Consider the following 25,367-nt stretch of genomic DNA (forward strand, 5'->3'; position numbering starts at 1 on the left):
GCAGGCAGTGTGAAGCAGTCTCTCTCTGACTCTGTGCAGGCAGTGTGAAGCGGTCTCTCTCTCTGTGCAGGCAGTGTGAAGCGGTCTCTCTCTCTCTGTGCAGGCAGTGTGAAGCGGTCTCTCTCTCTCTCTGTGCAGGCAGTGTGAAGTGGTCTCTCTCTCTCTCTGTGCAGGCAGTGTGAAACGGTCTCTCTCTCTCTCTCTGTGCAGGCAGTGTGAAGCGGTCTCTCTCTCTGTGCAGGCAGTGTGAAGCAGTCTCTCTCTCTGTGCAGGCAGTGTGAAGCGGTCTCTCTCTCTCTCTCTGTGCAGGCAGTGTGAAGCTGTCTCTCTCTCTCTGTGCAGGCAGTGTGAAGCAGTCTCTCTCTCTCTCTGTGCAGGCAGTGTGAAGCGATCTCTCTCTATCTGTGCAGGCAGTGTGAAGCGGTCTCTCTCTGTGCAGGCAGTGTGAAGCAGTCTCTCTCTCTCTGTGCAGGCAGTGTGAAGCAGTCTCTCTCTCTCTCTGTGCAGGCAGTGTGAAGCGATCTCTCTCCCTCTCTGTGCAGGCAGTGTGAAGCAGTCTCTCTCTGTGCAGGCAGTGTGAAGCAGTCTCTCTCTCTCTCTGTGCAGGCAGTGTGAAGCAGTCTCTCTCTCTCTGTGCAGGCAGTGTGAAGCGATCTCTCTCTCTCTCTGTGCAGGCAGTGTGAAGCGGTCTCTCTCTGTGCAGGCAGTGTGAAGCAGTCTCTCTCTCTCTCTGTGCAGGCAGTGTGAAGCAGTCTCTTTTCTCTCTCTCTCTCTCTCTCTCTCTGTGCAGGCAGTGTGAAACGGTCTCTCTCTCTGTGCAGGCAGTGTGAAATGGTCTCTCTCTCTGTGCAGGCAGTGTGAAACGGTCTCTCTCTCTGTGTAGGCAGTGTGAAGCGGTCTCTCTCTCTCTCTCTGTGCAGGCAGTGTGAAGTGGTCTCTCTCTCTGTGCAGGCAGTGTGAATCGGTCTCTCTCTCTTTGTGCAGGCAGTGTGAAGCGGTCTCTCTCTCTCTGTGCAGGCAGTGTGAAGCGATCTCTCTCTCTCTCTGTGCAGGCAGTGTGAAGCGGTCTCTCTCTGTGCAGGCAGTGTGAAGCAGTCTCTCTCTCTCTCTGTGCAGGCAGTGTGAAGCAGTCTCTTTTCTCTCTCTCTCTCTCTCTGTGCAGGCAGTGTGAAACGGTCTCTCTCTCTGTGCAGGCAGTGTGAAATGGTCTCTCTCTCTGTGCAGGCAGTGTGAAACGGTCTCTCTCTCTGTGTAGGCAGTGTGAAGCGGTCTCTCTCTCTCTCTCTGTGCAGGCAGTGTGAAGTGGTCTCTCTCTCTGTGCAGGCAGTGTGAATCGGTCTCTCTCTCTTTGTGCAGGCAGTGTGAAGCGGTCTCTCTCTCTCTTTGTGCAGGCAGTGTGAAGCGGTCTCTCTCTCTGTGCAGGCAGTGTGAAGTGGTCTCTCTCTCTCCCTGTGCAGGCAGTGTGAAGCGGTCTCTCTCTTTCTCTGTGCAGGCAGTGTGAAGCGGTCTCTCTCTCTGTGCAGGCAGTGTGAAGCAGTCTCTCTCTCTGTGCAGGCAGTGTGAAGCGGTCTCTCTCTCTGTGCAGGCAGTGTGAAGTGGTCTCTCTCTCTCCCTGTGCAGGCAGTGTGAAGCGGTCTCTCTCTTTCTCTGTGCAGGCAGTGTGAAGCGGTCTCTCTCTCTGTGCAGGCAGTGTGAAGCAGTCTCTCTCTCTGTGCAGGCAGTGTGAAGCGGTCTCTCTCTCTCTCTGTGCAGGCAGTGTGAAGCTGTCTCTCTCTCTGTGCAGGCAGTGTGAAGCAGTCTCTCTCTCTCTCTGTGCAGGCAGTGTGAAGCGATCTCTCTCCCTCTCTGTGCAGGCAGTGTGAAGCGGTCTCTCTCTGTGCAGGCAGTGTGAAGCAGTCTCTCTCTCTCTGTGCAGGCAGTGTGAAGCAGTCTCTCTCTCTCTGTGCAGGCAGTGTGAAGCGATCTCTCTCTCTCTCTGTGCAGGCAGTGTGAAGCGGTCTCTCTCTGTGCAGGCAGTGTGAAGCACTCTCTCTCTCTCTCTGTGCAGGCAGTGTGAAGCAGTCTCTTTTCTCTCTCTCTCTCTCTGTGCAGGCAGTGTGAAACGGTCTCTCTCTCTGTGCAGGCAGTGTGAAATGGTCTCTCTTTCTGTGCAGGCAGTGTGAAACGGTCTCTCTCTCTGTGCAGGCAGTGTGAAGCGGTCTCTCTCTCTCTCTCTGTGCAGGCAGTGTGAAGTGGTCTCTCTCTCTGTGCAGGCAGTGTGAATCGGTCTCTCTCTCTCTCTCTGTGCAGGCAGTGTGAAGCGGTCTCTCTCTGTGCAGGCAGTGTGAAGCGGTCTCTCTCTCTGTCTCTGTGCAGGCAGTGTGAAGCGGTCTTTCTCTGTGCAGGCAGTGTGAAGCAGTCTCTCTCTCTCTGTGCAGGCAGTGTGAAGCAGTCTCTCTCTCACTCTGTGCAGGCAGTGTGAAGCGGTCTCTCTCTCTGTGCAGGCAGTGTGAAGCGGTCTCTCTCTCTGTGCAGGCAGTGTGAAGCGGTCTCTCTCTCTGTGCAGGCAGTGTGAAGTGGTCTCTCTCTCTGTGCAGGCAGTGTGAAGCTGTTTCTCTCTCTGTGCAGGCAGTGTGAAGCTGTCTCTCTGTGCAGGCAGTGTGAAGCTGTCTCTCTCTCTGTGCAGGCAGTGTGAAGCAGTCTCTCTCTCTCTGTGCAGGCAGTGTGAAGCAGTCTCTCTCTCTCTGTGCAGGCAGTGTGAAGCGGTCTCTCTCTCTCTCTCTGTGCAGGCAGTGTGAAGCGGTCTCTCTCTGTGCAGGCAGTGTGAAGCGGTCTCTCTCTCTGTCTCTGTGCAGGCAGTGTGAAGCGGTCTCTCTCTGTGCAGGCAGTGTGAAGCAGTCTCTCTCTCTCTGTGCAGGCAGTGTGAAGCAGTCTCTCTCTCACTCTGTGCAGGCAGTGTGAAGCGGTCTCTCTCTCTGTGCAGGCAGTGTGAAGCGGTCTCTCTCTCTCTGTGCAGGCAGTGTGAAGCGGTCTCTCTCTCTCTGTGCAGGCAGTGTGAAGTGGTCTCTCTCTCTCTCTCTGTGCAGGCAGTGTGAAGCGGTCTCTCTCTCTCTCTCTGTGCAGGCAGTGTGAAGTGGTCTCTCTCTCTGTGCAGGCAGTGTGAAGCAGTCTCTCTCTCTGTGCAGGCAGTGTGAAGCGGTCTCTCTCTCTCTCTCTGTGCAGGCAGTGTGAAGCTGTCTCTCTCTCTCTGTGCAGGCAGTGTGAAGCAGTCTCTCTCTCTCTGTGCAGGCAGTGTGAAGCGATCTCTCTCTCTCTGTGCAGGCAGTGTGAAGCGGTCTCTCTCTGTGCAGGCAGTGTGAAGCAGTCTCTCTCTCTCTGTGCAGGCAGTGTGAAGCAGTCTCTCTCTCTCTCTGTGCAGGCAGTGTGAAGCGATCTCTCTCCCTCTCTGTGCAGGCAGTGTGAAGCGGTCTCTCTCTGTGCAGGCAGTGTGAAGCAGTCTCTCTCTCTCTCTGTGCAGGCAGTGTGAAGCAGTCTCTCTCTCTCTGTGCAAGCAGTGTGAAGCGATCTCTCTCTCTCTCTGTGCAGGCAGTGTGAAGCGGTCTCTCTCTGTGCAGGCAGTGTGAAGCAGTCTCTTTTCTCTCTCTCTCTCTCTGTGCAGGCAGTGTGAAACGGTCTCTCTCTCTGTGCAGGCAGTGTGAAATGGTCTCTCTCTCTGTGCAGGCAGTGTGAAACGGTCTCTCTCTCTGTGTAGGCAGTGTGAAGCGGTCTCTCTCTCTCTCTCTGTGCAGGCAGTGTGAAGTGGTCTCTCTCTCTGTGCAGGCAGTGTGAATCGGTCTCTCTCTCTTTGTGCAGGCAGTGTGAAGCGGTCTCTCTCTCTCTTTGTGCAGGCAGTGTGAAGCGGTCTCTCTCTCTCTTTGTGCAGGCAGTGTGAAGTGGTCTCTCTCTCTCTCTGTGCAGGCAGTGTGAAGCGGTCTCTCTCTCTCTCTGTGCAGGCAGTGTGAAGCGGTCTCTCTCTCTGTGCAGGCAGTGTGAAGCAGTCTCTCTCTCTGTGCAGGCAGTGTGAAGCGGTCTCTCTCTCTCTCTCTGTGCAGGCAGTGTGAAGCTGTCTCTCTCTCTGTGCAGGCAGTGTGAAGCAGTCTCTCTCTCTCTGTGCAGGCAGTGTGAAGCGATCTCTCTCTCTCTCTCTGTACAGGCAGTGTGAAGCGGTCTCTCTCTGTGCAGGCAGTGTGAAGCAGTCTCTCTCTCTCTGTGCAGGCAGTGTGAAGCAGTCTCTCTCTCTCTCTCTGTGCAGGCAGTGTGAAGCAATCTCTCTCTCTCTCTGTGCAGGCAGTGTGAAGCGGTCTCTCTCTGTGCAGGCAGTGTGAAGCAGTCTCTCTCTCTCTGTGCAGGCAGTGTGAAGCAGTCTCTCTCTTTCTCTGTGCAGGCAGTGTGAAGCGATCTCTCTCTCTCTCTGTGCAGGCAGTGTGAAGCGGTCTCTCTCTGTGCAGGCAGTGTGAAGCAGTCTCTCTCTCTCTCTGTGCAGGCAGTGTGAAGCAGTCTCTTTTCTCTCTCTCTCTCTCTGTGCAGGCAGTGTGAAACGGTCTCTCTCTCTGTGCAGGCAGTGTGAAATGGTCTCTCTCTCTCTGTGCAGGCAGTGTGAAACGGTCTCTCTCTCTGTGCAGGCAGTGTGAAGCGGTCTCTCTCTCTGTGCAGGCAGTGTGAAGCGGTCTCTCTCTCTCTCTCTGTGCAGGCAGTGTGAAGTGGTCTCTCTCTCTGTGCAGGCAGTGTGAATCGGTCTCTCTCTCTCTGTGCAGGCAGTGTGAAGCGGTCTCTCTCTCTCTTTGTGCAGGCAGTGTGAAGCGGTCTCTCTCTCTGTGCAGGCAGTGTGAAGCGGTCTCTCTCTGTGCAGGCAGTGTGAAGCTGTTTCTCTCTCTGTGCAGGCAGTGTGAAGCTGTCTCTCTGTGCAGGCAGTGTGAAGCTGTCTCTCTCTGTGTGCAGGCAGTGTGAAGCAGTCTCTCTCTCTCTGTGCAGGCAGTGTGAAGCGGTCTCTCTCTCTCTCTCTCTCTCTGTGCAGGCAGTGTGAAGTGGTCTCTCTCTCTGTGCAGGCAGTGTGAAGCGGTCTCTCTCTCTGTCTCTGTGCAGGCAGTGTGAAGCGGTCTCTCTCTGTGCAGGCAGTGTGAAGCAGTCTCTCTCTCTCTGTGCAGGCAGTGTGAAGCAGTCTCTCTCTCACTCTGTGCAGGCAGTTTGAAGCGGTCTCTCTCTCTGTGCAGGCAGTGTGAAGCGGTCTCTCTCTCTGTGCAGGCAGTGTGAAGCGGTCTCTCTCTCTCTCTGTGCAGGCAGTGTGAAGTGGTCTCTCTCTCTCTCTCTCTGTGCAGGCAGTGTGAAGCGGTCTCTCTCTCTCTCTGTGCAGGCAGTGTGAAGCGGTCTCTCTCTCTGTGCAGGCAGTGTGAAGCAGTCTCTCTCTCTGTGCAGGCAGTGTGAAGCGGTCTCTCTCTCTCTCTCTGTGCAGGCAGTGTGATGCTGTCTCTCTCTCTGTGCAGGCAGTGTGAAGCAGTCTCTCTCTCTCTGTGCAGGCAGTGTGAAGCAGTCTCTCTCTCTCTGTGCAGGCAGTGTGAAGCGATCTCTCTCTCTCTCTCTGTGCAGGCAGTGTGAAGCGGTCTCTCTCTGTGCAGGCAGTGTGAAGCGGTCTCTCTCTCTCTCTGTGCAGGCAGTGTGAAGCTGTCTCTCTCTCTGTGCAGGCAGTGTGAAGCAGTCTCTCTCTCTCTGTGCAGGCAGTGTGAAGCAGTCTCTCTCTCTCTGTGCAGGCAGTGTGAAGCGATCTCTCTCTCTCTCTGTGCAGGCAGTGTGAAGCGGTCTCTCTCCATGCAGGCAGTGTGAAGCAGTCTCTCTCTCTCTGTGCAGGCAGTGTGAAGCAGTCTCTCTCTCTCTCTGTGCAGGCAGTGTGAAGCGATCTCTCTCTCTCTCTGTGCAGGCAGTGTGAAGCGGTCTCTCTCTGTGCAGGCAGTGTGAAGCAGTCTCTCTCTCTCTCTGTGCAGGCAGTGTGAAGCAGTCTCTCTCTCTCTCTCTGTGCAGGCAGTGTGAAGCGATCTCTCTCTCTCTCTCTGTGCAGGCAGTGTGAAGCGGTCTCTCTCTGTGCAGGCAGTGTGAAGCAGTCTCTCTCTCTCTCTGTGCAGGCAGTGTGAAGCAGTCTCTTTTTTCTCTCTCTCTCTCTGTGCAGGCAGTGTGAAACGGTCTCTCTCTCTGTGCAGGCAGTGTGAAGCGGTCTCTCTCTCTGTGCAGGCAGTGTGAAGCGGTCTCTCTCTCTCTCTCTGTGCAGGCAGTGTGAAGTGGTCTCTCTCTCTGTGCAGGCAGTGTGAATCGGTCTCTCTCTCTCTGTGCAGGCAGTGTGAAGCGGTCTTTCTCTCTGTGCAGGCAGTGTGAAGCGGTCTCTCTCTGTGCAGGCAGTGTGAAGCTGTTTCTCTCTCTGTGCAGGCAGTGTGAAGCTGTCTCTCTGTGCAGGCAGTGTGAAGCTGTCTCTCTCTCTGTGCAGGCAGTGTCAAGTGGTCTCTCCCGCTCTCTGTGCAGGCAATGTGGAGTGGTCGCTCCCTCTCTGCTGCAATGTGGAGCAGTCTCCCTCACTCTTTCTCTCTGTACGGGCAATGTGGTGTAGATGGATGGTGAGCTGATTCGGTAGTTCAATGGGCCACTTGACTGGACTTGCCCCCCAGGCCTAAGGCTGCCAGCCCTCCCCTAATAGACAGGCCACTGTTCTTTCTTCCTTCTGAATGATCGGCGGGTCCCAGTGGCCATGGCGGCTGCCAGACCCGCCGATTGGCTCCCACTGTGTTCAATTACAGCGGGAGCGGTCCGCTCCGCATGCGCCCCCTGGATCCCGTGCACAGTATATATGCAGTGGGCGATCTGGAACTGGTTAAAGCCCAACTCCAGCCAAAACATATTTCATTGTTGGAAAGAGCAGGATAGGGTTGATCCCTCTATAGATTTTATAGCTGTCTTTGTCACTATTTTCGGAGATTCAGCACATTGTGACAGGACAGGATGTAATGGGAAATCTCTCCAACAGGGACAAACACATAATTTAACCCTGATTACAGTCAGGAAGGGTTAAATCTTCCGACAATGCTTTTATTGCTGTCTGTGGCTTCCTGGCGTAGTGACACCTGCCACCTCCATTTCTAATATTGGATCCAAGAACGTAATATAAAGGGACTCAAAGATAAAAAAAAAAACTCACAGGAATTTTAAATCTTACCCATTCTACCTAAAACTTTAACCACTTTCCATCCAGCAACGTACCTGTATGTCACTGGATTTCAGTGGTTGTACCGGGATGATACCTGGAGTCGACTCTCTTGTAATAGCAATCAAAGCGGCTTACTAGCTGCTCGATTGCTATTACAAGCAGCGGGAGGGGACATCCCCTCTCCCGCCACCTTTCGCTGCTATCTTGGGCTCTCCCGTCCCACCAAGAGACCTGAGGGACCAGCCAGCATGTCCACCAGCTGGCCGGACAGCCAAGAAAAACTGGGATCAGCTTTGATCGGCTATTCATAACAGTAAACCGGAAGGGGTGACATGACATCACTTCTGGTTTGCTTGGGAACCATTGGTGCCAGTTTTTAAAAATGTAAAGCATTCCAAATCACAGATCTTGGTGTTTTGAATGCTTTTAAGTGCAGAGGAGGAATTTGGGGTCTTATAGACCCCAGATCTCTCCATAAAGAGTACCTGTCACAAGCCTATTGCTGTCACAAGGATGTTTACATTCCTTGTGACAGCAATAAAAGTGATTAAAAAAAAAGAAAAATACATCAACAGTGTAAAAAAAAAAAGATAAAATAAACCAATAATAAAAAAAATGTAAGTGCCCCCCGTGCAAAGGCCAACGCGTGTGTCAGTCCTGAACGCACGCAAACAGTGATAATCCCACACATGAGGTATCACCGTGAATCTCAGCTCATGGGCAGTAATTCTAGCACCAGATCTCCTCTGTAAATTTAAAGTGGTAACCTGTAAAGGCTTTTAAAGCGTTGTCTATGGATAGTACAATTTAGATCGTTTGTCGCCATTGCAAGGGCGTGTGCAATTTTAGCCTTATGTTTGGTATCTATTTACTCAGCATAACGTCATCTTTTATATTATATAAAACATTTGGGTCATGTATTGTGTTTTTGGATTTAAATTTTAAAAAGATGCATTATTTCCCAAAAAATTGCGTTTGAAAAAGCGCACAAATACCGTGTAACATAAATAATTTCGAAACCTATTAATTTGATTTCTAAAGTCTCTGCTTTAAAAAAAACATTTAATGTTTTGGGGTTCTAACAATTTTCTAGCAAAAAATATTGATTGTTACATGTGAACAAAAAGTGCCGGAAAAGGCCTGGACTGGAGGTGGTTAAAAATGTCTGGAATTAGGCTTTAAGGAGAGAAACATTGGTAATCTACACAGATATAAACTTGATTCTTAAAACTTCACAGTCCATCCTTATCAATTAGTACCCATGTGGTAAACAAGGAAATGCACGCTTCATGTTTAGATTTATTATATATAAAATCAAGTTTTTCTTTTACTTTTGTCTTTTCAGCTTGTGATCACCAACAGCTTGATCTTGTGTTTTTGATTGATGGTTCTGCAAGTATTAGCCAAAATGACTTTGAAGTATCAAAGGCTTTCATGAAAGACGTAGTAGACAGCTTCACTATTGCAGAGAACAGGGTACGAATTGGTGTGGCCCAGTACAGCGAGGACCCCCAGAAAGAATTTTTCTTGAATGAGCACAACTCAAGTTCAAAAATGAAAGATCATATTGACAAGATTGCTCAGCTGAATCAAAATACCTACACAGGAAAAGGCCTGAAGTTTGTCAAACAGTTTTTTGATCCTACCAATGGAAGTCGCAAAAAACAAAATGTTCCTCAGTATTTAATAGTAATGACTGATGGTGAGTCACATGATACAGTAGATCAAGAGGCTGCTGAACTGAGGAGCAATGGAATTACAATCTTCTCTATTGGAATTGGTCTCAAAAACAGCTTTGAGCTTATCCAGATTGCCGGGAATCCACAAAATGTTTTTATGGTTGAAAACTATAATGTCCTTGACTCAATCAAGAGACAAATTGTGTCTCAAGTATGCAAACCAAAAGATGACCCTTCCATAGGTAAGGACTATGTGCTATATAATTTACAGAAGGTATTAGGATCCTTCCTCTTCTTTCTTTGCCCGTGAGATGTAGAGGTACCTGCAATAAAATGGGTTCTCAGCTCCTCCTGTGTGAGTTTGCATTTGTTCCATTTGAGTGTTTGTTTTTTGGATTAAAGGGAAAGCGAGGATTTACAGAGCATTATGGTTATTTTTAAAAGTGAGTCTGTCCCTACAATAAAAAAAAAATCAGTCTGCAAAATAATATGTTTAGTATTTATCTTTCCAGTGGGTGATGGAACTGGCAGGAGGGACAACAGTGCTCAGAGAGGGCCAGGTATCTGACATGCAAGAAGTGTTGGATTCCAGTTGCACCCATAGCTCATCAATGGAGCAAAGTTGACTCACCAAATGCTGGAAAAGTATATATTAAACATGCTTTTTTATTGGCTGGATGTGATTGATTGATTTTTTTTAATGTAGCAACAGGGTCACTTAAATGAGAGAGCACTTTAGAAGCTTTGCCACTCATTGAAGCTCCATGAACCCATCTGAACAGAACAGAACAGAACAAAACAGACAGAAAAATGTAGAGAGAAGAGTTTCTCCGACTCATTACGTTTTATCCCAATCTGGGTTTTAGCTATTTCGCTCTTAAAACAATGGTCTTCTTCAACAAAGCAGCTAAGAATAGATAAGTAAACATTTAAAAGGGCACCTGGAGCTCTGCTTGCTTTATGAATTTGTAAATATGATATATGCATATGCAAAATTCATAATAATTAAGAGAAAATAAAATTTTCACTTTTTAGTTGTGGAGATAATAAATAGACCAAAAGCATACAAAAACAAAATATACACAAAATATAGACGGTTTAATTTAGGCAGTCTGAAATGGCTAATATTTCCATTTGGTACACTCACAAACATTGTTGCAAAGTTTCATCCCCCCCGTATGACCAGCATTAGAGGCAGAAACTAAGGTGTGTACTGTTTTTTAGACATGTGCACACAAATATTTCGTTTCGGAATTTCATTTTCGTCCGAAAAATAAATTTATTTAGTTACTCCCGAAATTCTTTTTTATTTATTTTGTTTCATTAAAAAATGCATTCGTCCGAAAATCCAAAATAATTAAGGTCGAATCTGTCATTGAAGGCTTATGGTGTCTGTCGAATGTTCTAAGAAGATTAGACGGAGCAGCTAAACTGTACGACGCCGCAATCGTACATTTCCGGTCGAATGTTCCGCCTACAAGCTATAGTAGAATTCTAATGTTGTATGACACTAGTAATAATTATATTTATTAATTATTATTACTAGTCAACCAACATTAGAATTCTTCTATAGCCTATGGGCGGAACATTTGACCATAAATGTCCGCTCACGGCAACTGCTTCGTCGAATCTTTTCTCTCTATGTAGAATAATCTTGGACTAATAGAGCTAAGGTTAGGCACATTCGACCACAGGTTCGATGGACACAGATCACTATTGTCAGCGTCATGTCAAATCTTCTATCCATATCGAACTGTTGTCGCAACGAAAACGATTATAAAGCATTTGTTCATGTCGGATCTTTTGGTTTTCGGATTCTGCACGTTCGTTATCGTTTGTTAAAACGATAACGAAAATACCCGAAATTCGGATGAAAATGCACTCGGACGAAAACAAATGCACATGCCTACTGTTTTTAAACAAATTTAAATCTGGCATATGTCGATGCTATATACATATTGTAAATTTTAAATGTATTACCAATGGGGTTAGCTATAACTCTACAGCTGTTTTCAACTAGGTTTCAAATAGTTTAGAAATCATAAATTTTCTTAATTTTTTGCTTACCTCATGTTATTTACCTTTTTAATGTATTTGAGCTAGTGGTGGAATAAGCATGCTTACTGTGTTATTTTTGGATGTGTAATGCCATATGCTTTTGTTTAGAATGTGCTAAATACATGTGTTAGAGGCAAGGGCACTATTTACTTTACTAGGTGAATATTCTCTTCTCCTTTAGTAAGGCAATTATGTTTTAAAAAGATCATGTATGTTTTCACATGCAGAATATAAAAGTACACTAGGTGTTGCCAAAACACCAGAGTTCTGTGCTGTGACATTGCCTTTTGCAAATCTAATTAACATCTATTTCAGAGTTCTTGCATTGCCTTTCAGCATTCATAAAGTTTATTTTTTGAGAACCTGTGTAGCAGTGGTGGCTGGTAAAGTTTTAGGGTGGGGGGCGCCAGACCCCGCCCTTCCCTTTTGACCCCTCCCACTTCTCAAAAGCCCCATCCCTTATATAATCCACCCACCCTGTCCCCTGTATTGCACTTTTTTCCACCCATAGTGTCAGGAGTATTCAACTCAGCATCACACGACATGAGTGTACAGCCCCAGAATCACAGGACAGAATATATAGCTCAGCCTCACAGATCAGGGTATATAGGTCAGCATTACAGATAGGGTATAAAGAGCAGCATTACAGATAGTATATAGAACGGCAATACAGATACGGTATATAGATCAGCATCAAAGATAGGGTATATAGATCAGCATCACAGATCAGGGTATAGAGATCAGCATCACAGATCAGGGTATATAGATCAGCATCACAGATCAGGGTATATAGATCAGCATCACAGATCAGGGTATAGCGATCAGCATCGCAGAATAAGGTATATAGCTCAGCCTCACAGATCAGGGTATATAGATCAGCATCACAGAAAGGGTATATAGATCAGCATCACAGATCAGTGTATATAGATCATCATCACAGATCAGGGTATATAGAGCAGCATCACACATCAGGGTATATAGAGCAGCATCACACATCAGGATATATAGAGCATCATCACACATCAGGGTATATAGAGCAGCATCACACATCAGGGTATATAGAGTAGCATCACACATCAGGATATATAGAGTAGCATCACACATCAGGATATATAGAGCATCATCACACATCAGGGTATATAGAGCAGCATCACACATCAGGATATATAGAGCATCATCACACATCAGGGTATATAGAGTAGCATCACACATCAGGGTATATAGAGTAGCATCACACATCAGGATATATAGAGCATCATCACACATCAGGGTATATAGAGCAGCATCACACATCAGGATATATAGAGCATCATCACATATCAGGGTATATAGAGCAGCATCACACATCAGGGTATATAGAGCATCATCACACATCAGGGTATATAGAGCATCATCACACATCAGGGTATATAGAGCATCATCACACATCAGGGTATATAGAGTAGCATCACACATCAGGGTATATAGAGTAGCATCACACATCAGGGTATATAGAGTAGCATCACACATCAGGGTATATAGAGCATCAAAACACATCAGGGTATATAGAGTAGCATCAAAACACATCAGGGTATATAGAGTAGCATCACACATCAGGGTATATAGAAAAGGATCACACATCAGGGTATATAGAGCAGCATCACTCATCAGGGTATATAAAGCATCATCACACATCAGGGTATATAGAGTAGCATCACACATCAGGGTATATAGATCATCATCACATATCAGGGTATATAGAGCATCATCACACATCAGGGTATATAGAGCAGCATCACACATCAGGATATATAGAGCATCAAAACACATCAGGGTATATAGAGTAGCATCACACATCAGGGTATATAAAGTAGCATCACACATCAGGGTATATAGAGCAGCATCACTCATCAGGGTATATAAAGCATCATCACACATCAGGGTATATAGAGTAGCATCACACATCAGGGTATATAGATCATCATCACACATCAGGGTATATAGAGCAGCATCACACATCAGGGTATATAGAGTAGCATCACACATCAGGGTATATAGAGTAGCATCACACATCAGGGTATATAGATCATCATCACACATCAGGGTATATAGAGCATCATCACACAACAGGGTATATAAAGCATCATCACACATCAGGGTATATAGAGCAGCATCACACATCAGGATATATAGAGCAGCATCACACATCAGGGTATATAGAGCAGCATCACACATTAGGGTATATAGAGCATCAAAACACATCAGGGTATATAGAGTAGCATCACACATCAGGATATATAGAGCATCATCACACATCAGGATATATAGCGCATCATCACACATCAGGATATATAGAGCATCATCACACATCAGGATATATAGAGCAGCATCACACATCAGGGTATATAGAGCAGCATCACACATCAGGATATATAGAGCATCATCACACAACAGGGTATATAGAGCAGCATCACACATCAGGGTATATAGATCATCATCACACATCAGGGTATATAGAGCAGCATCACACATCAGGGTATATAGAGCAGCATCACACATCAGGGTATATAGAGCATCAAAACACATCAGGGTATATAGAGTAGCATCACACATCAGGGTATATAGAGCATCAAAACACATCAGGGTATATAGAGTAGCATCACACATCAGGATATATAGAGCATCATCACACATCAGGATATATAGAGCATCATCACACATCAGGATATATAGAGCATCATCACACATCAGGATATATAGAGCAGCATCACACATCAGGGTATATAGAGCAGCATCACACATCAAGGTATATAGAGCATCATCACACATCAGGATATATAGAGCATCATCACACATCAGGGTATATAAAGCAACATCACACATCAGGGTATATAGAGCAACATCACACATCAGGATATATAGAGCATCAAAACACATCAGGGTATATAGAGTAGCATCACACATCAGGGTATATAGAGTAGCATTGCACATCAGGATATATAGAACATCATCACACATCAGGGTATATAGAGCAGCATCACACATCAGGGTATATAGAGCAGCATCACACATCAGGGTATATAGAGTAGCATCACACGTCAGGGTATATAGAGCAGCATCATACATCAGGGTATATAGAGTAGCATCACACATCAGGGTATATAGAGCAGCATCACACATCAGGATATATAGAGCATCATCACACATCAGGATATATAGAGCATCATCACACATCAGGGTATATAGAGCAGCATCACACATCAGGATATATAGAGTAGCATCACACATCAGGGTATATAGAGCAGCATCACACATCAGGGTATATAGAGCATCATCACACATCAGGATATATAGAGCAGCATCACAAATCAGGGTATATAGAGTAACATCACACATCAGGGTATATGGAGCAGCATCACACATCAGGGTATATGGAGCAGCATCACATATCAGGGTATATAGAGCATCATCACACATCAGGGTATATAGAGTAGCATCACACATCAGGGTATATAGAGTAGAATCACACATCAGGGTATATAGAGTAGCATCACACATTAGGGTATATAGAGCATCATCACACATCAGGGTATATAGAGCATCATCACACATCAGGGTATATAGAGCATCATCACACATCAGGATATATAGAGCATCATCACACATCAGTGTATATAGAGTAGCATCACACATCAGGGTATATAGAGTAGAATCACACATCAGGGTATATAGAGTAGCATCACACATCAGGGTATATAGAGCAGCATCATACATCAGGGTATATAGAGTAGCATCACACATCAGGGTATATAGAGCAGCATCACACATCAGGGTATATAGAGTAGAATCACACATCAGGGTATATAGAGTAGCATCACACATCAGGGTATATAGAGCAGCATCACACATCAGGGTATATAGAGTAGAATCACACATCAGGGTATATAGAGTAGCATCACACATCAGGGTATATAGAGTAGCATCACACATCAGGGTATATAGAGTAGAATCACACATCAGGGTATATAGAGTAGCATCATACATCAGGGTATATAGAGCAGCATCATACATCAGGGTATATAGAGTAGCATCACACATCAGGGTATATAGAGCAGCATCATACATCAGGGTATATAGAGTAGCGTCACACATCACGGTATATACAGCAGCATCACACATCAGGATATATAGAGAGGCATCACATATCAGGGTATTTAAAGCAGCATCACACATCGGGGTATATAGAGCAGCATAATACAGTAGATAGGACTGACAGCACTGCATAGTGCTAAGTCCTTCTCTGACCTCCCCCGAGTGCTCTGTAAATGAAGTGAACTGAACAGAATATCCCTCATGCTGCATGGCGCGCAAGATCTCATTCCTTATCTTCCAGCAGCTCCGCTCGGGCCGAAGAATGGAACTGCCGACGTCACTTCCAGTTTTCGTCTATTACACGAAACCCGGAAGTAACCTCAAGATTTAAACAACAATGCTCCCGCCTGTAGTGATTCTACAAGCGGAATCTATTTGGCACTTTGTATTGTGCCGCAAGGCGGGTTAAGAGCTCGCAAATGAAGCGCCACATCTGCAATCTTGTGATTGCATTGATGTGTCGCTTCCCATGGTGCACTGTATCCGGCGCCCGAACACAGTGCACTTAGTTAAAGGACTTTTGTTTTTCTTAAAGGGGCAGTTTTAATTTGCTGTGTAGCATATACAAAATTTAACAATGCCAAAAAAAATGTATGTATTAGGAACTAATAATTTCCATTAAAGCCCTGCCCCTAGATCACTTTAGGCTGGCCCCGTTTGCATGTATAGCTAGGTAAAACATTAACAATAAGTGCCTATACTGTTTAAAATCCACTTAAATACTTGCAAGTACTAAAAATACTTGTTGATCCTGCCCGAAATGTACTAGGATGCTAACTTCCTTTTGTAAGCTGACAAAACTGCCACTGCTGCACTGCAAGATAGGGAAAATAAGCAGGCAGCTGGTAGAAGGGAGCAGTGAATGCTGAGAATGTAATCAATGGAAATTAAGTTAAGAGAGGAGGATGTGTTAATAGTTGAGCAGGGTTGACAATGCTGCTTGAGATTTCATTGTACAAAACGTGGTGTTGTCAGCCCATTAAAGGAAAATAGAGTCTGACTGCATTTCAGGCAGGATCATTGTTTTTTTTTTTAGTATATGCAATGTACGATATGGCACTGCGTCGCTTTAACTGACAATTGCGCGGTCGTGCAACGTTGTACCCAAACAAAATTGATATCCTTTTTTCCCTACAAATAGAGCTTTCTTTTGGTGGTATTTGGTCACCTCTGTGGTTTTTATTTTTTGCGCTATAAACAAAAAAGTGCGACAATTTTGAAAAAAACACAATATTTTGTACTTTTTGCTAGGATAAATATCCCATTTAAAATATATATATATATATTTTTTTTTCCCTCAGTTTAGGCCGATATGTATTCTTCTACATATTTTTGTAAAAAAAATCGCAATAAGCGTATATTGATTGGTTTGCGCAAAAGTTATAGCGTCTACAAAATAGAGGATAGATTTATGACATTCTTATTATTTTTTTTTTTACTAGTAATGGGGGTGATCAGCGATTTTTTTTTATGACTACGACATTGCGGCGGACAGATCGGACACTTTTGACACTTTTTTGGGACCAGTAGATACAGTGATCAGAGCTAAAAATAGCCACAGATTACTGTATAAATGTAATTGGCAGGGAAGGGGTTAACACTAGGGGGCGATCAAGGGGTTAACTGTGTTCCCTATGTGTGTTCTAACTGTGGAGGGGATGGGACTGACTAGGGGAGGAGACAGATCGTGTTCCTACTTAGTATGCTAAGTAAGATGCTAAGATTTACTTTATATGCTAAGCTATACAAATCAAAGTAAAGAAAATAGAGCTGTTCCTACAACAATTACCTATTTAGGTAAACCCCACATATTTGTGTCATTGGCTCTAAAATCAGTTGCTTTTACTGTGTGCTCAATGTTTCTTTCATTACTATATTGTAAGATAGTAAATACCTTTTTGATCCGGTCATTTCCCTCAACTTTCTTATTCATAAAGGCAGCTTGTAGACAGATGGAACATTGTTCACTTTTGCCTAAAAAAGGCATAAAAGCAGTCTCTCCAGGTTCTTTTTAAAAAAAATGTTGGCAATGTGAGGAGAGCGGAGTTTGTTCCTCATTGCAGGTTGGCACCCCTGCATCTGGGGGATGTCAGAGAAGGGACCATTGGAAGCCTATGGCCTATTGAGATTATGAGCAGTGTGCCCTAACATAGAGTACACCACAGCACACCTTCTGGAACTGTAAGAGCTTGAAGTTAAAGAACCACTCAGTGTCCAAACTATGCAAGAGAAAGTGTTGCCTGTAATTATAGCCAAAGTCTTTTTTTTATAATTGAAGATTACCAAACTGTTTATGGATGTAATTTACTCTTTTACAAAGATTATTAAAGTTAAAAGCAATTCCTGACCTCATTACTGTACCAATAAAGTGAAGTACTGCATTTCAGAAAGTGGAGAGCTTTATTCTGTTAAAAGTGGAGTTGTGTTAACTGTAAAGTCATTTGTGCGAACCAGGTTAGCCACAGAGTAGGTGGTGGTTGGAGGAACAGAGTTACTCTCCTGTCGGAGAGAGATGCCCACTCACCACCAGGTAACACATGTTAGGACAAGTAACTCACACCCCTTTGTAACATGGGCCCCGAGTGTTCACATTAATTTTGGGAGCTCTAAACTGAATCATGCATAAGAAATAGGCCTATGCATAAGTTTACTTTGGGTGCAATGGGGTTAAAGAACTGTGAACAGGAGGCTGGCCTATGGTCTGCATCCAAACATGTGGTCAGAGTGTGAGATTGCATGTGCTTTTCATGGTATAGAGTGGCACCACCTACAAGCTGATCATCCATCTTCAGAATTGCCACTATCACTGCGTATGCTCCCTTTTCCCCTGGGTGGAAGCTGTGTTCTGCTTTGAGCCCAAATGCTATATGAAACAACACATCCCCCACATTCCTTTAGATATGCATCTTGCTCCCTGCTGGCTGCTGGGTGTTGCAGACATTAGCTGTGCAATCAGTTAGAGAAGCTTGTCTGAAAGAATATAATCATAAAATTGATCAGCAGATTTTACAGCTAAAGACCATCGCCCAGTGGCCAGCAGAGAGGAGCATGAAAGTTTGAAAGAATGCTAGGGATGTGTTCTTTCACATACAGCTTGGTCCAAGACGCTTTTCTGAATCAAGTCCTTTGTTCTCCATTTCCATTTTTTTTATTCTGCATAATTTTCCTACAGAAGCCCATTCTTTGGCTAAATTCTATTTTTTCTCAGTATTTCACATATGAGCCTCACTAAATGTAATTACCGTAGTTGTTTTCTTAATGATACTAACTTCAACATTTTTGTGTTACAGATTGCAGCATAGACATCACAGTGTCTGTTGACTACTCAAGAAGAATTAGACCATCTACTACATCTGTTCTGCAACAAAAACTTAACCGCTTGCTCCCTGAAGTGTTACAGCATGTGTCTACTCTGAGCAACCTGAGCTGTACCTCTGGGTCACCAGTAAACGTACAATTTAGATATGCTGTTCCCAGACAAGACTCCACATTTCACTTTGAATCTGATTTTGAAAAATATAATGAAGACATTCTTAGGAAGTACATTGAAGCTCAGTCAACAGTTGACAGCTTTTTAAATGGCCAGTTCTTGGAATCACTTTGGAAAAAAATGCAGACTTTGCCTACACAGAAAACAAAAGTGAGTACTGTTTTCTAAGGACTGTTTGTACAGTGTTTAAAGTGGAACATTGAGATGTAACAATATACTGGAATAGTGGAATTAGCATACAAATATACCTGCTACCATTAATAAGCTTCCTTTCAGGTGATTGTTTCTAGGTTTGAAATACGCATGTCGGGAGAACTATATTATTAACTTGCTCCAGTCAACACAAAGGGGTTGATTTACTAAAACTGGAGAGTGCAAAATCTGGTGCAGCTGTGCATGGTAGCCAATTAGCTTCTAACGTCTAACCTCTACTTGTTCAATTAACATTTGACAACAAAACCTGGACATTGATTGGTTTCTAAACAGAGGTGCACCAGATTTTGCACTCTCAGGTTTTAGTAAATCAGCCTGTAACGAGCCCCTGCTCGCTTGATTCCACTCTCCCGACACTCCTCTGCGGCTATAGAATCAGATTGCAGATCGCAACATCTGATTGTTTGGTCATCCGATGCTCCGGGATTAGAACTACAGCTATGTGCCGTTCGAATCCAGTTGTGATAGCTCAGAACAAACACCAGGCAGGCTGTATGTAAGTTCAAACAGGAATCTCACTTTTATTGGATGCACACAACACACTTTGATACACAGCAGTTTCAACGCCCCGCCCCCAACAACCACTTTCCTATTGGTTAATTGTAAAGTACACATTAGTCCTCAATTAGGTCCTCTTGGCCATGCAAATGAGGACTTGAAACAGGGTCAGCAGGGATTGGTCCGATAGCTTGAATAGGAGGACTGATATGTGTAATGACACGGAGAAGCCCCAGGGGGTAATTAAAGTCCATAAACAAACAGTCAAACACAGAACAATGCATTCCTTACAGACCATGGAGCCATCTGGTGGGGGTTAGCCTTAAAACAGAGCAGAAGATCCCCCCACTGTGTAATAGAATGAAAGGAGAAATACTTCAGTATTCCAAGCTTCATGACAATACTCCCCCCTGGAAAACAGTCCAACAGACCCCGAACTAGTCAACTCGAGGATGTTGGAAAAGTAGTCTTAAGGTTCCAACAGTATGAATCGGTCACACTGTAATATGGCAAGTACAATTTCCCAGAGTCTGTGTCTCTTGGGGGGATATGGACCTGAATCCAAAAGTAACACCACCTCAAGGGTCCTCAGGCATACAGCACACAAAGAGCACTGTTCCCCCAAATGCCAGGGCCCACGATCGGTCAGCAAGAGGCTAGCATTTAGTCCCCTCCAAAAGCCTCTGTCCTGGCTCAGTCTGTCACATTTCTCCCTTGTCGGCAGATGACTAACACAAGAGGAGACCCCAGACGGATTTACTCCGAAGTTAGTCCATAGTTCCAGTCCCCTAATGCCTGTACCCACACAGTACCCCAAACAAATTGTTCCATACAGAGCATTACTTACCCAGCCAACCTCTGCCCTTTTCTTAGAGAACACGCCCACCTCTGGGGACAGGCCTGGACTGGCCCTTCTCCCTGGAGTCTTTTCAGCCGCTGGAGAGAAGACAGGGTGACTGGGCTCACTCTGTCATGCTGTTGGGGATCTGGGCCGACTGCCCAGCATCCCTGGGGTATACAAGTGGGGACTGAAGTCCCATCAACTTTTAGTAGATGAAAATCCCCCAGTGCTTGCAAAGCATGGCTGACATCCTGCTGTCTCAGTGTCGCACCATTTTCTGGGGTTGTGTCAGTGGAGACCGAAGTCCCATCCACTACCACAGGAACTCCCTCTTCTGTTAGTTGAGGGCAGAGGCCAGCAGCACTCTTCCCTGTTGCCAGCACTTCTGCTGGGGACTCCACATCCTCCGCTCTGGCTAACCGTTGGGGCAGGAGGCTGGCTTCCTCCACTCCCAAACTGTGTAACTGCCATTGGGGAGGTGAGCCAGCTGCTTCCTTTTCCATTGCCTCATCTGGCTGTTGGGACGATATGTCTGTGGTACTGTTTCCCAGGTGCACGGATCTTTGCTGGGGAGGAAAGACCGCTTCCTCCACCCTGGCTAACTGTTGGGGAGGGACGACAAACACCTCCTCTCCCTTCTCCCCCTGTATCCTGATCTGCTGCTGGGAAGTGACCACCTCCTTTTCACCCTGAGCCTCTGGAACCGCCACAGATGTGGGGCAAAGGTCTTGGACCCTCTGTCCGGTGACCAGCGCTTCAGCTGGGGAAGTTCCTTGTGACTCCACAGATACTGCTGTTGGTGTTGGGCAGAGCACAGTGAAGTTTGGCCCTAATAACAGCTCTTCTTCTGCTGGAGGCTCACCAGGTTGTTCTTCCTCAGCAGAAAAGTCTATCAAATCCCCTGTCTCTGCAACTTGTGTCTGGGGATAAAGGTTCACCCTCTCCTGTCTGTGGAACCCAGAAGATGCTATCAGTGATGGGCAGAGGTTAGCAGAGCTCTGCCCTGTTGTCAGCACTTCATCTTTGGGGATAGCGATCTCCAGATTTTCCACTGCCAATTCTCTGGCATTCTGCTGGACAGGCACATTCCTCCATCCAAGATCATCCAATGCAGAAACAGATTCATCAAGGTCAGTCAGCATTTGCTCCATCCGCCATAAGACCTCCACGTCCATAGCTGCAGGGGCAGGTTGGCAAAGCACACTGTTACTCTGCCACATTGTCGACTCTTCATCCAGGATTTCAGAGTTGTCAACTGGTATTTCCGGATAGTCCCAGGCAAAGGGAGCCCCACCCTGCTGCTGAGCAGAGTCTAGCAGCTGTCTGTAGACGATCTCCAGCTCCCATTCCTGAACGGCCAGAAACTCCAAATCTTCCTGTGCCCAGTGCACTTCCGAGACATTCAGTCTTCGCTCTCTTTGCTCCATTATTTCCTCCAAACGCCACTCTCGATCACTCCCACAGTCAGGGTCCCTGGACAGCCTCCAGTACAACAATCCCAGGCCATCGTAGTCAAAGCCTTCCGTGGGGCTGTCATGCGCTGTCCACAGGCACACTTGGGCTACATACCACTGGAGAGCTCTGTAGCTCTCGTCCAACCGCATTTCTGCCCGGATCAGCCTGCTTAACTCAGCTGTCCACTCCTGGTTCGGTTGTTCCCCCAATAACAGCATTCGTACTTCATACTGCGACCAGTACCTTACATGGATGGAGGGGAGAACTTTTCCCTGGTGTCACTGCTCACGGGCTAGTGCTTCCTTCCAGAGTTCGCAGCGGATAGAATCAAACCATTCCAGCAGGACCTGCTCTGATACTGGTCCTCTGTGCTGTATCTGCATCTCTCGCAACCTCCTTCTGAATTCCTCTTCCATGATGACGTATCTGTACCTCTCCTCTACTGCTATCCGGAGCTTGGATCCAGGTGATGGTTTGGATGTGTTCACAGCAATGAAGTATGATCCCACCGGTCCCTCTACAGCTCTCAAGTAAGTCTTTCAGCGTGGCTCTCCTGCAGGCTGCATAGCTGGTCATTCACTGTGGTGGTTTGGAGTGTCCCAGTAACTGAAGAGCAAATCCCACCGCTGCCACCAATGTAACGAGCCCCTGCTCGCTCGATTCCACTCTCCCAACACTCCTCTGTGGTTATAGAATCAGATTGCAGATTGCAAAATCTGATTGTTCGGTCATCCGATGCTCCGGGATTAGAACTACAGCTATGTGCCGTTCGAATCCAGTTGTGATAGCTCAGAACAAACACCAGGCAGGCTGTATGTAAGTTCAAACAGGAATCTCACTTTTATTGGATGCACTGCACACAACACACTTTTATACACAGCAGTTTGAATGCCCCGCCCCCAACAACCACTTTCCTATTGGTCATTCGTAAAGTACACTTTAGTCTTCAATTAGGTCTTCTTGGCCATGCAAATGAGGACTTGAAACAGGGTCAGCAGGGATTGGTCAGATAGCTTGAATAGGAGGACTGATATGTGTAATGACACAGAGAAGCCCCGGGGGGTAATTAAAGTACATAAACAAACAGTCAAACACAGAACAATGCATTCCTTCCAGACCATGGAGCCGTCTGGAGGGGGTTAGCCTTAAAACAGGGCAGAAGATCCCCCCCACTGTGTAATAGAATCAAAGGAGAAATACTTCAGTATTTCAAGCTTCATGACACAACCCCTAAGCATTTCTTCAGTCAACCCATCACTAGTGATCACTGACTGGGATTGTAGTAACACTCTGGCTTTCTGGTAACTCAGAAGGTAGTGCCCTGTACACACGGGCAGACTTTTCGGCAACAAAGGTCCGACAGTCTTTCTGACGGACTTTCGACAGACTTTTGACGGACTTCCGATGGACTTTGGAATGAACGGACTTGCCTACACACGATCACACCAAAGTCCGACGGATTCGTACGTGATGACGTATGGCCGGACTAAAATAATGAAGTTCATAGCCAGTAGCCAATAGCTGCCCTAGCATCGGTTTTTGTCCGTCGGACTAGCATACAGACGAGCGGACTTTTCGACCGGACTCGAGTCCGTCGAACAAATTTGAAACATGTTCCAAATCTAAAGTCCATCAGATTTTCGACTGAAAAAGTCCGCTGCAGGTCCAATGGAGCCCACACACGGTCAGATTGTCCTCCGGATTCGGTCCGTCGGACCAGTCTGGTCGAAATGTCCGCTCGTGTGTACACAGCATAAGAGGCATCAGAAGTTGGCTGAGACATGCTTACACACAGCAGAGAACAATATCTCTAAACCTAGGCCCATTTTGGGAGGCTTTTCTGAAACTGGGTCTCCACTTACTCCTTAGTAACAGCCTATGATGGAATCACTGAATGGCAATGGTATAATATTGGTTTGGCAGCAGTTTTTAAAAATGTAGATCTTATTTCTATTGAGGCACTTGTATGTATGTGGATTAGGCAGCAGAAAAGGAAGGTAAAAATACAAATACATGAATATAAAATATATACCATTCAGTTGCTTATTTATTCCGGTGCATCTTTCAGCTGATTTTTGTCACAGATAAGAATAACTTAAAAGCCAAGAAAATCCAATAAACGTGAACATCTAATGGATCTAATGGATAAGTAAAAAATAAAAATAAAAATTGCACTAATACCAGATCAAGAAATAAATGAAAGCAATTCATGAGTCATATAAAAATCATGTAACTTGGAGACTATAAATAAAGCAGGAAATAAGAGTATAAATGCATTCTCAGTACTTTGCTAAGAGTTGGTGTTCGCACACCTATAATATGCTTATTCACTGCTAGTTATGTCACTAGTTATGCCATAATACTATGTAAGATAGAGTATGTTCATGGAGGAGAGACCATAGAATCTACAAAAAAACACCTGTACATAGAGGTTAGTTACACAAGTGGAGGCAGCGATCAGCCTTGTTATCAGATAATATGCAGTTTTAAAGCCAGAGTTAATAGTTAATTTAGAACACTTTCATAAATGTAATCCATGATGTGGCTTCATATTGACACTTACTGTCAAAAAACACAATAAAATAGCATACTCTTACTTTTACAAACCCATTTGTTTGTAAATTGTCTTTGCTTTTATGTTACATTTCATTATGCTATTGTGTTTAATGTGTTGCATGTTTACAAATACATTCCTAAAGAGTTTCCTGTATCTGCGTTTGATGATATTTGGTCATTGGTATGATCCCCCTTGTCACAAAAAATGTGTCACATAAATGTCCATACTGGCCTTAGACACAGCTATACTTAATAATGAAATTCATTCAGTTAAACTGTTAAAATACTTTGTCTGCAAGCTAAACAAATCTGTTTTGAAATTGGGGATTCCAATTGCACCTTGCATATGGTATGCACATTAATATTCTGGAATTTGAATCATACGTATTAAATTGTAAAGTTGGAAATGAAGAAGCCTACGCATTTACTTTTCCAGTGAAGCTTGCTTATACTTTAATAGACTTTATAGGTCAACTTCTTTGCTTATATTTAGCGCAATGTTACTGACCAAAAGTAGATGCTACAAACCTGTCTCCTCCCCATGCTTGCCTATAATAGGGCTTCTAGTATCAAAAAAGTAGGCAAGTCTCTCTAAGTAGATGACCAAATTTGTGTACACTACTGGTAGAACAGCTATCCTGCATGTATACGATAAAGGACTGCTACTCTACAGCTATAGTCATGTCTATACAGTACATCTGTTCATTTATTGTTTAGTGTTTTTACTGTCTCTACCAACTTGTGACACCAAGTCTGATTAAAAAGGGAGCAATCGTTTTGTAATTTGCTTCATAACTTTACCCTAGGTTTCTAGAATCTGGCTCCATCATTATTTGCTTTTGTCTCTAGATAGGTGTAACTGCTGTATAAAAGCTAAGTATATCACATAGCAAAGAGAAATACATTTTGCCAGGTATATTTGTATAGTATCTGCAGTATAAAATTGCTAATTCTAAAGAAATTGCAAATTCTGTCCTAATGCATAAATAAATAAATATAGGAGTAACAAACGCTGACTTAATATAAACCTCTACTCGGTACAAAATAATCCATGTAACACTCTTGATGGGGTTCCCCCTAAAAGTTTCCATGCAAATGCTGTTTTTTTTCAAAGGGCTAACCCTCCATGTCAGGCTTAAAAGTCAGACTCCACTCCATACCACAATCAGACACAACTCCATGTCAGATCTACCAGTTGATATTAGGAGTGGTGCATTGATTTCATCATCTACATATTTTGTATTG

At 44.9% G+C, this 25,367-nt stretch overlaps 1 protein-coding gene across 2 annotated transcripts in view; it reads left to right on the plus strand.

Moving 5' to 3' along the window:
* LOC141144549 (collagen alpha-4(VI) chain-like) overlaps positions 1 to 25,367 on the plus strand; it is a 418,531-nt gene that overhangs the window by 169,230 nt on the left and 223,934 nt on the right. For both annotated transcript variants that reach the window (XM_073630331.1, XM_073630330.1), the window contains exons 11-12: positions 8,547 to 9,122; positions 18,360 to 18,709. In XM_073630331.1, coding sequence (XP_073486432.1) covers positions 8,547 to 9,122; positions 18,360 to 18,709 — 926 coding nt within the window. The remainder of the gene's footprint in view (positions 1 to 8,546; positions 9,123 to 18,359; positions 18,710 to 25,367) is intronic.

The sequence above is a fragment of the Aquarana catesbeiana genome, linkage group LG05 (assembly GCF_042186555.1).
Source record: "Aquarana catesbeiana isolate 2022-GZ linkage group LG05, ASM4218655v1, whole genome shotgun sequence".
Lineage (NCBI taxonomy): Eukaryota > Metazoa > Chordata > Amphibia > Anura > Ranidae > Aquarana > Aquarana catesbeiana.